Source organism: Rhineura floridana, chromosome 8, assembly GCF_030035675.1.
Source record: "Rhineura floridana isolate rRhiFlo1 chromosome 8, rRhiFlo1.hap2, whole genome shotgun sequence".
In the NCBI taxonomy this organism is placed as follows: Eukaryota; Metazoa; Chordata; class Lepidosauria; order Squamata; family Rhineuridae; genus Rhineura; species Rhineura floridana.
Window position 1 is genome coordinate 3,267,805 of NC_084487.1, and position 11,950 is coordinate 3,279,754.

The 11,950-nt window shown below is 45.1% G+C and overlaps 1 protein-coding gene across 1 annotated transcript in view; it reads right to left on the bottom strand.

The window, feature by feature from the left end:
• Positions 1–11,746, bottom strand: part of LOC133363253 (C-type lectin BPL-like) — a 28,925-nt gene extending 17,179 nt beyond the window's left edge. The window contains exons 1-2 of the mRNA XM_061582642.1: positions 11,661–11,746; positions 5,624–5,776 (exon numbers count right to left, since the gene is read on the bottom strand). Coding sequence (XP_061438626.1) covers positions 5,624–5,699 — 76 coding nt within the window. The 5' untranslated portion in view covers positions 5,700–5,776; positions 11,661–11,746. The remainder of the gene's footprint in view (positions 1–5,623; positions 5,777–11,660) is intronic.
• Positions 11,747–11,950: the final 204 nt, after the last annotated feature.

Below are 11,950 nucleotides of genomic sequence, written 5' to 3' on the forward strand. Positions count from 1 at the left end.
TATGGAAGAGCATTTGGCTGAATTTCGTAGATTAAATGCTGAGCTCCAAGATCGAGGCGTTCATCATAATGACTTACAGATGGTTTATCTCCTGTTATCTTCATTTGATCAAAAATGGGACGTGCTGGTCGCTGGTCTGGAAAGTCAACCTGACGGGAATCTAACTTTGGACTTTGTGGAACAGAAACTTCAACAAGAGTGGTATAGGAGACAAGAGAACAAGAAAATAGAATTAAAAGAAACTGAGACTGTGTCTGTACAAAAACAAAATCAAAGAAGCAGGGAAGAGACTAAAACATGTTATTTTTGTGGATCACGTGGGCATATACAGAGACATTGTTTAAAGAAGAGGAATAACAGAAACTTTGAAAGTCAGAGAGCAAGCGTGAACTTTGTTTCTAAGGAGAGCAATAAACTCATTAACTCTAAATGGCTTCTTGACAGTGGAGCGTCTAATTGCATAATCACAGACTCTAGTTTATTTTACACTTCAAAGCCGATGCAGGAGAAGCTTTATCTGGCTGACGGATCAACTCAGGACGCGGCTGCGAGAGGAACGCTGAAGATGGGTAATTTGGGAATTTTAACAGATGTATTATTGATTTCTGGTTTAAAATATAACATTCTATCAGTGAGAAAATTGGCTCAAATAGGTTGTAAAGTTACATTTGAAGGGGATAGATGTTTTGTGAGAAAAGATGGTGAAATATGCATGCAAGGGAAATTACAGAACAATATGTTTATGGTTGCGTGCAAGCTTGATAAAGACATGTGTGCTTGGATAGCAGTAAATAAAGAGAAACATGATAATTGTGTCCATGAATGGCACAGAAAACTGGCACACGCCCATTTCCAAAAGATACAAAACACCCCAAAATATAGTCAAGATTTGAAGTTAAAACACTGTGAGCATGTGGATGAGTGTGAGGTATGTTATAAAACAAAAATGACTGTAAATCCAGTAAATAAGAGCTGTGAAAGCACGACTACAGAACCCTATCAGCTCATACATGTGGATTTAGCTGGACCTTTTCAGTGCTCAAAAGGTGGAGCAAGGTTTTATTTAGTGATTGTGGATGATTTCTCCAGATTTACACATGTGTTCTTATTGAAAAAGAAAAGTGATGCAGAAGAGAAATTAAAGGCATTCATACAGAGAACAGAAACACAACATGGGGTTGTTATCAAAAATATCAGATCAGATAGAGGTGGTGAATTTACCAGCAATTCATTTCAAACATATTTGGAAAAGAAGGGGATAATTCAAAGTCTAACTGCTCCCTTCAGCCCATCCTCCAACGGAATGGCAGAGAGGAGGAACCGGTCATTGCAGGATTCATTGAGAGCAATGCTAGCAGATGCTGATATGAATAACACTTATTGGGGTGAATGTATTCTGTACACTGTTTATATTCAGAACCGCCTAATGCACAGAACAATAGGCATGTCTCCCTATGAGAAACTGACTGGAAGAAAACCCAGGGTGAAACACATAGAACGTTTTGGGGCAAAATGCTGGGTACATGTTGCAAAACAGTCAAGAGAGCAGGCAGGACGCATTTTGGGATTTCAGAATTCATATTATAGAGTTTGGTTACCTGAGAAACAACAAGTAGTGTTAAGCAGAAACATAAAGGTGATAGATAAACCTTGGAGAGACAGTCAAACAGTGATTCTAGAGAGTGAAAGCAAACAGGAAGCTGCTGATGTTCCTTTCGGGCAGCAAATTCCATTAAAAACTGCATTAAAAGATTTAATTCATAGTGGCAAACGTACTGTTAAAAGACTGAGAGGTGAAGACATAACAACACATGATACAGAAATACCAAGTACTAGTGGTGCTGGTCCGAGTAAAATTGAGAGTGAAGAAGAAATGGAAATAGATACGGTCAGGAAATCAGAGAGAAAAACGAAAGGTCAACCTCCTCAGAGATTTGCATTTAATGTTACACAACAGAATAATGAAACAGATGAAATTCCAGTAGAATGGGAAAAAGAGGGACCAATAGATAAAGAAACAATGGATCTAATGTGGAAGTTTTGTGTTGAAGAATGAAATGTAAATGTATTGTCAAATAAAAGTGAACAAACATGAATCTGTGAAACTTGTGTAAATAAAGAATAAAGAGAAACTGAACTGAACTGAAACTGTAAATAGAAACTGTAAGAAAACAAACCATGTACTGAAATGTATTTGTAATGAAAAGTTAATGTTGTAGAAATGTAATAATTGTAACATGAAGTTTTGTAGTCTGTAAGTCTCAGGTGGGGGCTGTTGGTCAGTGACGCAGGTTGTGAGACTCACAGACAAGGTTTTTAGCAGAGAGAGAGAAACCTGAAGCAGAAGGGTTAAGCTGTGAGAACAGAGTTCCAGACAATCAAGGTCAGTGTGGCTGACTGAGAGTGTGATAAGGTGGGAACTGGCAGGATCTCAGAGTGTGGGGGAAGCAATGTCAATGGAGAGAGATGTCTCTAATGTCTTTGCCTAGTAAAGACTCTTACATGAAACTTGCCTGGCCTGTCTTATTCCTGTTCTAAACGGCTTTTGGATTCAAACCACGTCTGACCTACACACGCAATCGCAACAGTTTAGACTTATGGCTCCAGTCCTCCCCTGCATGGGTGGTGGACAGATTAAGATGGTCCGCCCCCGGAGACTAATGGAATCCATAGGATTCCTGAATGCCCTGAGGGAGTTCCCAGTTGATAGAGCAGGTGACCCTGTTGAAGCCCTTGTCATGCTGTGGAACAGTGAGGTACGTCGGGCTCTTCACATGGTTGCCCCCATGCACCCTCTCCAGCATTGTGGAGCTCGGCTTGCACCTTGGCACACCAGTGAGCTAAGAGTAATGAAACAGGCTGGATGACAGTTAGAGCGCAAGTGGCAAAAGACATGCTGTGAGGCTGATCGGGCACACATAAAACATCATAACAGTGCTTACTGTGCAGCTGTGAGGGCGGCAAAGAAGGTCCACTTCTCTGCCACCATCGCATCCTCAATTAGCCATCAAGTGGAGGTTTTTCTGTATTGTCAGGGGTCTGTTGACATCAACTCCAGGAAATGGAGTTTTAGACCCTTTGGAGGCCCACTGTGAATTCTTTGCAAGGCACTTTGAGGGTAAAGTTGCTCGCCTCCGTAGCAATCTTGATGCCCCATCCACATTGTTTTAATTTTTTAACATTTTAAACTTTAATGTGTTTTATATTGTCACTTGTTATTGTATTTTTGATGTATTTCTTGTCTTGTGAACCGCCCAGAGAGCTTCGGCTATGGGGCGGTCTATAAGTTTAACGAAATAAATGAAATAAATAAATAAATCTACTGTAGTCCCCAGTGAGGTGTCCAGGTGTCCAGTGCAACATCTGCTGCAACTTCTTGGGATCAGTTTCAGATGATGTGGTCTGATGATGTGGACAAGGTGGCTTGCGTTGTTGCAGCCAGCAACGTGTCCTCTCAACCCTTGCCCTTCTTGGCTTATTAAAGCTTGCTGAGGGGGTTTGACCGAGGGTGTGGTCAATGCATCATTGCAGGAAGGAGTGGTTCCAGCTGCCCTGAAAGAGGCAGTGATCCAACCGCTCCTGAAAAAGCCCACCCTGGACCCATTGGTCTGCAACAATTACCTACCGGTCGCGAATACCCCCTTTTTAGGAAAGGTGATTGAGAGGGTTGTGATGCAGCAATTGCAAGTACTCTTGGATCAAGCAGGTTATCTTGACCTGTTCCAGTCTGGGTTTAGACCTGGTTATGGGACTGAATCAGCCTTGGTTGCCCTGATGGATGACGTTTATCGGGAGAAAGACAGGGGGAGTGCGACCCTGTTACTCTTACTTGGTAGTGGGCCAATAATCTGTCTGAATCCTAGCACGACAGAGATGCTGTGGGTTGGTGGTTCCCGAGTTCAGATAATTGGTCAGTTGCCTGCTTTGGATGGGGTTGTCTGGGGGTGCTCCTGGATCCATCTTTGTCGCTAGAGGCCCAGGTGACCTCTGTGGCTAGGAGTGCCTTTCACCAGCTTAGGTTGGTAAAACAGCTGCGGCCACTTCTGTACCAGGATAGCCTGGTCACTCTTGTCCATGCACTGTTAACGTCCCGGCTGGATTACAGTAATGTGCTCTATGTGGGGCTGCCCTTGAGGGTGGTCCGGAAGCTACAGTTGGTGCAAAATGTGGCAGCAAGACTGCTCACTGGGGCAGGGTATCACCAACATGTCACCCTGCTGCTGAAATAATTTCACTGGCTACCTATTACCTACCAGGCTAAGTTGAAGGTGCTGGTTTTGGTGTACAAAGCCCTATACAGCTTGGGACCAGGATACCTGAAAGACTGTCTTTTCCCTTATATGCCCAGTTGATCACCGTGCTCTGCAGGTGAGGGCCTCCTGCAGATATCATCTTATCAGGAGGTCCTTTCTGCACAACATAGGAAGAGGACCTTTAGTGTGGCGGCACCTACCCTGTGGAACACCCTCCCCTTAAATATTAGACAGGCACCATCTCTGTTATCTTTTCAGCGTGATCAAGTGTGCCGCCGCATTCTGTACCAGCTGTAATTTCCGGACTGTTTTCAAGGGTAACCCCACGTAGAGCGCATTGCAGTAGTCTAAGCGAGGGGAGACCAGGGCATGTATCACCTGAGGGAGTAGATGAACAGGAAGATAGGGACGCAGTCTCCGTATCAGATGTAATTGATACCAAGCTGCCCGGCTCACTGTATTAAGTTAAGACCTTATCCCAGTCTGCTTCTGTGTTGGCATTGCTTTTTAATATGTTTTTAAACCTTTTCTTTTCTTTTTTTAAAGATGGTTTTAAAGCTTTAAAAAAAATGTTTCTCAAGATGTTTTTTAAAAATATGTCTTAAAGTCTGTTTTTATGATGTTTTAAAGTATTTTATATATATATATAACTTTTGTCTGCCACCCTGGGCTCCTACTTGGAGGAAGGGCAGGATATAAATTAAAAAATAAATAAACAAATAAATAAACAGATTTGACAACTAAAAAAAAAACTCCTCATAAAAATTCATCAGCATTTCAGTGTGAATTTCTCCTAATGTACACATTTTTGTATGCATTTTTAACCTAACATGTACATTTTTTTCCAAATATTTTCCCCTAACACAATGCATTTTTGTACATTATTTTTGGGTTTGTGAATTGCCTGTTGTAAGAATTCTCAATTTTTTTACTTCCCCATTGAGTTTAGGGGGTGCTGAGCGTGCTCAGATTGTCTCAAGCTTCAGATCCTTTTGTGCCTTTCCCAATCTCCAGCACTGATGGGCACATTTGTGTTGATTAAAAGGCAATGCTGATGTGATGGTATATGGCAGCCTCCCTCAGTCCGGTGCCTTCCAGATGTTTGGGACTACATCTCCCATCAGTCCCAGCCAGCACTGCCATACGATGATGGACCTGATGGGAGCACAGCTATGCTGGCTGGGGATTATGGGAGATGTCGTCCAAGCCATCTGGAGGACAAATGGCTGGGAGGAGGCTGGTATGTATGACTGCCAATAGGGATCCCACTAAAATGCCATCACAATCATGGGGCCACCATAAGATTACAGAGTCCTCTCAGTGCACTACCCAAATAAATGATAACAGGAGCCTATCTAGCAGGGACTTACTTGGCAAGAAATAGCTGGCAGTCAGCAGGCCAAAGAGGCAGAAGCAGAAGTAGGAGATGGATCCCATCTGCCACATGGGAGAGAGAACCAAAGAAGACGATGGGTGGAGGAAGTCACACAGATAGTCCCCTTGGACCCGGTTTCTCTAATACCCTGGAAGACAGAAACAAAATTCAAAGAGATCTTGACAGGCTGGAGCACTGGGCTGAAAACAACAGAATGAAATTTAACAGGGATAAGTGCACAGTTCTACACCTTGGAAAAAGAATCCAAAGATACTTTGGAGGATACTTGGCTCAGCAGTGGTATGTGAAAGAAGGATCTTGGGATTGTTGTTGATCACAAGCTGGATATGAGCAAACATCGTGATGTGGCTGCAAAAAAGGCAAATGCTATTTGAGGCTGCATTAACAGAAATATAGTTTCCAAATCACATGAAGTATTGGTTCCCCTCTATTCAGCACCGGTTAGGCCTCATATTTATTTTTTTATTTATTTGATTTATATCTTGAGTGCTATGTCCAGTTCTGGACATCGTATTTGAAGAAGGATGTAGACAAACTGTAACAGGTTCAGAGGAGGGCAATGAGGATGATCAGGAGACTGGAAACAAAGCCCTACGAGGAAAGACTGAAAAAAACTGGGCATGTTATATGATAGCACTCTTTAAGTACATGAAAGATTGCCACGCAGAGGAGGTCCGGGATCTCTTCTCGATTGTCCCAGAGTGCAGGACACAGAATAATGGGCTCAAGTTGCAGGAAGCCAGATTTCAAATGATTATCAGGAAAAACGTTCTGTTAGAGCGGTACGACAATAGAACCAACGACTTAGGGAGGTGGTGGGCTTTCCAACACTGGAGGCATTCGAGAGGCAGCTGGACAGCTTTCATTTGGATATGCTTTCATTTGGATTCCTACACTGAGCAGGGGGGTGGACTATATAGCCTTATAGCCCCTTCCAACTCTCCTATTCTATGATTGTAAATGTCTCACTGCAACCAACAAAGTGAGAATTAGGGATGTAAAAAGGCACCCTTTTACATTCCACCCTGCATTCATCACATGCAGACCTGTTTTCATTCCACTGCAGTTTGTCTTCTGCTAAAAACAGTGCCATTCATCTGACTGTCCACTGTGGCAAAATTACAGAACTTACATAATTTATGTAATTAATTATGCAAATTATGTTGTCATTACATTATTCTACCCCATTCATTTCAAGCAAAAGAAACACAATACAAAGGGGGGGGATGTAATCAATTATATATCATTTGCAGAATGAAAGCAACAACAATAGCAGATACGAATCATATTCTCTGCATTGATTTCCATTCTGGACACGGGGTGAATAAGCAAACATCAGCGATTTATGCTTCCATTCCTGTTTTCATCAGAATTCTCTGACATCCCGAGCAAGAATATGTATCTGACTTGGAAGAGGAAAGGTTGGTCAAAATTCCCCAAAAAGTAACCGTAAGGTCTCCACATAGACATCCCAGTGACTTTGTTGCACTGAACACCCCCAGCACAATTTGGTCAAGTGCATGTAGTGCTTGGTTCACCATACAAAGTGCCGAAGGGTGGCAACATAGACCACTTGCTAGGCTTTACCATTTCCCCGCTGATTTAATGTGTGGGGCTGGCTGCAAGTGAGTGCTCAGGCCTTTTCAAGTGCCCCTTTGAGAGAACCAGATTTCTCTCGTTCTGTCACAGGGAATGATGTTTGTCTGAAATGACCAACACAGCCCTGGCGATGTTAAAAGCAAGCGTGATGGAACTGACAGAGCAAAGGAAATGCAGGGAAACCACTTTCCATGGAGACCAGTGGCAACTGTTGCCTCTGTGTCAGTGGGCTCCTACTGGGAGGAAGGGCAGGATATAAACCAAATAAATAAATACATAAAGAAAGAAAGGAGATACTTTCCCTAAACAGACCTCTACACTTGCTCGACAGGAAAGGAGAGCTTGAAAGTCACTTTGAGACACTTTTTGAGACGCCATGCATCAGAGCGTGGCAAATGGAGAGGGATGGAGTCCAGCAACATCCAACTCCCCTTGAAGCAGTGCCAGATGTGACTCAGCTCCTGCCGCATCTCCATCAAACGGATGAGAAAAGGAAGTCAAAGGACATTAGCAATGAAGACAACTTACCAGTCTGTCAGGCCGTCTCTCTCTGCCCTTCTCTCTGCGTGGTTTTTCTGAGGAAAAAATTGGCTCCTCCTGTGAAGGACGTTTGCACAGGTAGAGAGTGCAGTGTGCGTGACACACAAATCCAGAACATCGAGCACAATCCTTTTCTTTTTATTACCCAAAAGCAAACGCAGAACGTTTTGTTTGAAGAATCGCTATGGATGGGCAATGAACCAGCCAGAACGAAATGCCAACATGCCACGACGTGGGCAGAAAGACAAATGATTCGGGTGCGGGGAACTTCTTGCAGCCCCAGGGCCAGATGCCAGTGGTGGGCGGGGCCAGAGGCAGAAGTGGGTGGAGCAACACATACAGAGCATACCCTTTCCTCCACGCACAGACCCTCGTGCCCCCCTCTGTGTCCTCCCTCCAGGCAAGCAAGAGACATTACCAGAGTCCGTTGGCACATCCTGGACAGGGAAAAACACTCTAGGAGGACATAAAGCAGGGCTGGTGAGGGGCGTGGCCTGGGGAGAGGGGGTGTGGCTGAAGAAGAGGGGTGTGGCTTGGGGAATGTCCTGAGTGTCAGACAGAGAGGTCTGGAGGGATGCACTTCCTGAAAAAAAATGAAATGGACTGCCTTCAAGTCAATCCAGTCTTATGGCAACCCTATGAATAGGGATTTCATGGTAAGCGGTATTCAGAGGGGGTTTACCATTGCCTCCCTCTGCGGCTAGTCCTCCCCAGCTGGCCAGGGCCTGCTCAGCTTGCCACAGCTGCACAAGCCAGCCCCTTCCTTGTCTGCAACAGCCAGCTGGGGGGCAACTTGGACTCTGCAGCTTGCCGACGGCTGCCCAGGTGGCAGGGCACGTAACCCCTGAGCCACTCCCTGTGGGGTGATCTTTAGCTGGCCCTTGACGCCCAGGAGACACGAGCGGGGATTTGAACTCACAGACTCTGGCCTCCCAGCCAGGCTCTCCTCCCCACTGTGCTATACCAGCTAAGTACTTGGCCTCTGGGTCTGTTTTAAGTGACCAGCAAGTGGCGATGCTAAAAGCAAACATGATGGAATTGAGGGAGCACGCAGGGAAACCACTTTCCATTCAGACCAGTGGGACCTGGTGGCTCCATGTCAGTGGGGCAGTGGAATCCACTCCAGGTTTAGTCTGGACTAAAACCCAGAGCAGATTCCACAGCCCCACTGACTTGGAGCCACCAGCTGCCATGGATGAAGACAACCTCTGAGACAGCAGGGCCAGGCCAAGAGCCATTTTGCTGCCTGATACAAGATGGGACCCATCTATACACACACACCGGCGTGCAGTGCCAGTAGTTGCAGATGCCGCAGAGGAGATGCCGCAAGTCTTGTGAGGCTTCGCCAAGTGCCTGGCCGGCAGCCAGGCAGCTGCCGGCAAGCAAAGCTCAAACGGCACGGCAGCGGCTGTCAAGGGGGTGCCCTCATTTTGGCAAACCTGCAGGGGCTTGGGCAGGCGGAGAGGGGTGGTCATTCTGCTGCCCCTCCCCATCTGCCAGCTGAGACAAGCGACTCATGACAGGGTTGGGCAAAACCAGGCGCCAGGAAGGAGATTGGTTGGTTGCAATTCTGTGCCCATTTCCCTAGAAGCAAGAGGCATTGAACGCAGTGGGGCTTACTTTCAAGTAGACATGGAAAGTAAGGGGGGTGCAGACAGCAACACACGTGCGTGCGCACTCACACACCCACACACCCCGAGTAGATCAACCTGCTGCCAGACAAATGTTCTGATCCAATTGTTTAGGTACAAGTTGTTCCAAACAAACCAGCACAGAGAGAAAAGACAGCTCTAAAGAGAAAACGATTCTGGCTGGCTACTAAACTAATTTAAATGTTAAACTATTAAAATGTTATAAACCTTTACAGCTTTATAAAATAATACATTTTGCTTCTTGTTTATGTATAAAGAATTCCCCATTAGCTATACATGTATGTATATATAAAATTCCCCCATTAGCTGTTGCACTCAGGATTTGACTGCAGGCTTCCAGTTCGGGCATCTGGTTAGACATTGTGAAAACAGGATTCTGGGCAAGATGAGCCCTTTTTGGCTTGACGTAGCAGGCTCTTCTTAAGCTCTTATGTTTCGGCTGGTCTCTCTGGGGGATGCAACAATGAACAGGATGGACATTTTGATCCAGCCATTTGTCTCTTAAGCTTTTGACAAAGTCCTTCACTAAGGGCCTATCCAGATGACCTATTTATTGAGCATTCACCTTGGTCTGCTTGCACAAAGCTTCTGCAGAGATTAGATTATATCTGGTCTGAAGCAATTGTTATGATTTCTTTGCAGGGCGGTTATATGTCCATGAGCATTCATCCTGATTACCTTATGGGGTGTTTAAATGGCTTTCTTACCTAATGGAGTGTTTAAATGGCTTGTTAATAATTCATTCATCCACCTTTTCAATGCATTTCCCTGTCACTTTCCAGTCCACAAAAGGTCAAGTTCTTTTAAAAAGTGGATTTTAAAAAGTTGGATTGTTGCTCTAGGGCCCTTTAACCCACTTTAAGTGCACAAGCTAGTTCTGGTGTGCAATTAAATTGCTCCTGCAAGATACTAACACTCTGGAGGTGTCCTAATACATTCCTGAGCAAATGTAACAGCCATAAGGGGAGTGGTCCTCTTAAGGATCGGCAACTAGTTAAAGAGCAAGAAGCAAATAATAGTGACAAGAGATTAAGTTATTGACCTTATTGAAAAATTATAAGCAAACTAATCACAGGGTCAAGTTTGTATCCATCTGAGAACTCTTGTTGTTGTTATGTGCCTCCAAGTTGACCCTATGAATCAGTGACCTCCAAGAGCATCTGTCATGAACAACATGACAACAATCCCAAGATGCTTCTCACATGTAGTATTGCTGAGCCAAGTATCCCCCATCTTATAACAGTTCATCTGGTTTCTTTTTCCCAGGTGTAGAACTTTGCACTTATCCCTGTTAAATTTCATTCTGTTGTTTTCAGCCCAATGTTCCAGCCTATCAAGATCACTTATAATTTTGTTTTTGTCTTCCAGGGTATTAGCTTTCCGTGCCAATTTCGTATCATCTGCACCTTTGATAAGCATTCCCTGCACCTCTTCAGCCAAGTCATTGTTGAAGAGCACGGGGCCCAGACTGATCTCTGCAGTACCCCGCTCATTATCTCCCCCCAGTTTGGGAAGGAACCAATGATAAGGGGGACAATGGCTGCATAGCGCAGAATTTGGTGCAAGGAATCAGGGAGGCGGGTGTGGGGTCCAGGAGCGGGAGGGAGACAAGGCTGGTGTAGGCAGATAAGCACTCTCTGAGTACGATTCTGTAGCCAGCTGTGGATCCACCTGCTACATTGGCAATACATTGATACATTGCTTTTCAAAAGTTTCATCCTCGTCTTCTCCTTTTGGGTGGTTGGTAGTAGACTCCAAGCACCACATTCCTTTTATTACTTGCCCCATTAATTTTAATCCAGATGCTCTCAGTGGAGCTGCCAAGCTCATCCTCCTGTATTTCTGTGCAGGGATATATATTTTTAACATATAGTGCAACTCCACCTCCCTTTTTATTCCTTCTGTTCTTCTTGAACAAGTTATATCCTTCAGCCGCTGTATTCCAGTCATGGGAGTCATTCCACCAAGTTTCAGGTATACCTATTTCAGGTATCAAAAGGCCATGCTATCAGTTAACAGTTATTAGTGTCATGGCCCCGTCAGAGGACTCCTCAGATGAGGACGACTTGGGAGTAACAGCAGCAGACCCAGGAGCAGCAGGAGACACGGAGGAGCCTCCTGAGAATCCAGCTCCTTCTGCCCCTCAGCTGCAGAGCACCCCAGGGACAGCAGAGGCCCTGCAGCCAGACACAGACAGTGCACAGGATACTCCCCCCTCACCTGCAGAACGTAGACAGCAGAAGGTCAGGCAGAAGAGAGGCAGGCCTGTCTCCTTCAGGCCCAAACGCTGAGGGCTCACACCTGCTGTCCATCCTGCTCTTTATAAGGCACACCTTGGCTGCAGCTTGTTGCTGACTGCAACGTCAGACGTGGCTTTGTGTAGACCTAGTTTCCCTGCAGCATCTCTTTGACTGACCTCCTTGGCAATTGATCCCAGACCTCCACTGACCTCGCTTCTGGACTTCTGACTTGGCAAGTACGCTTCGGATAGGCCTGGCAGATTTACAACC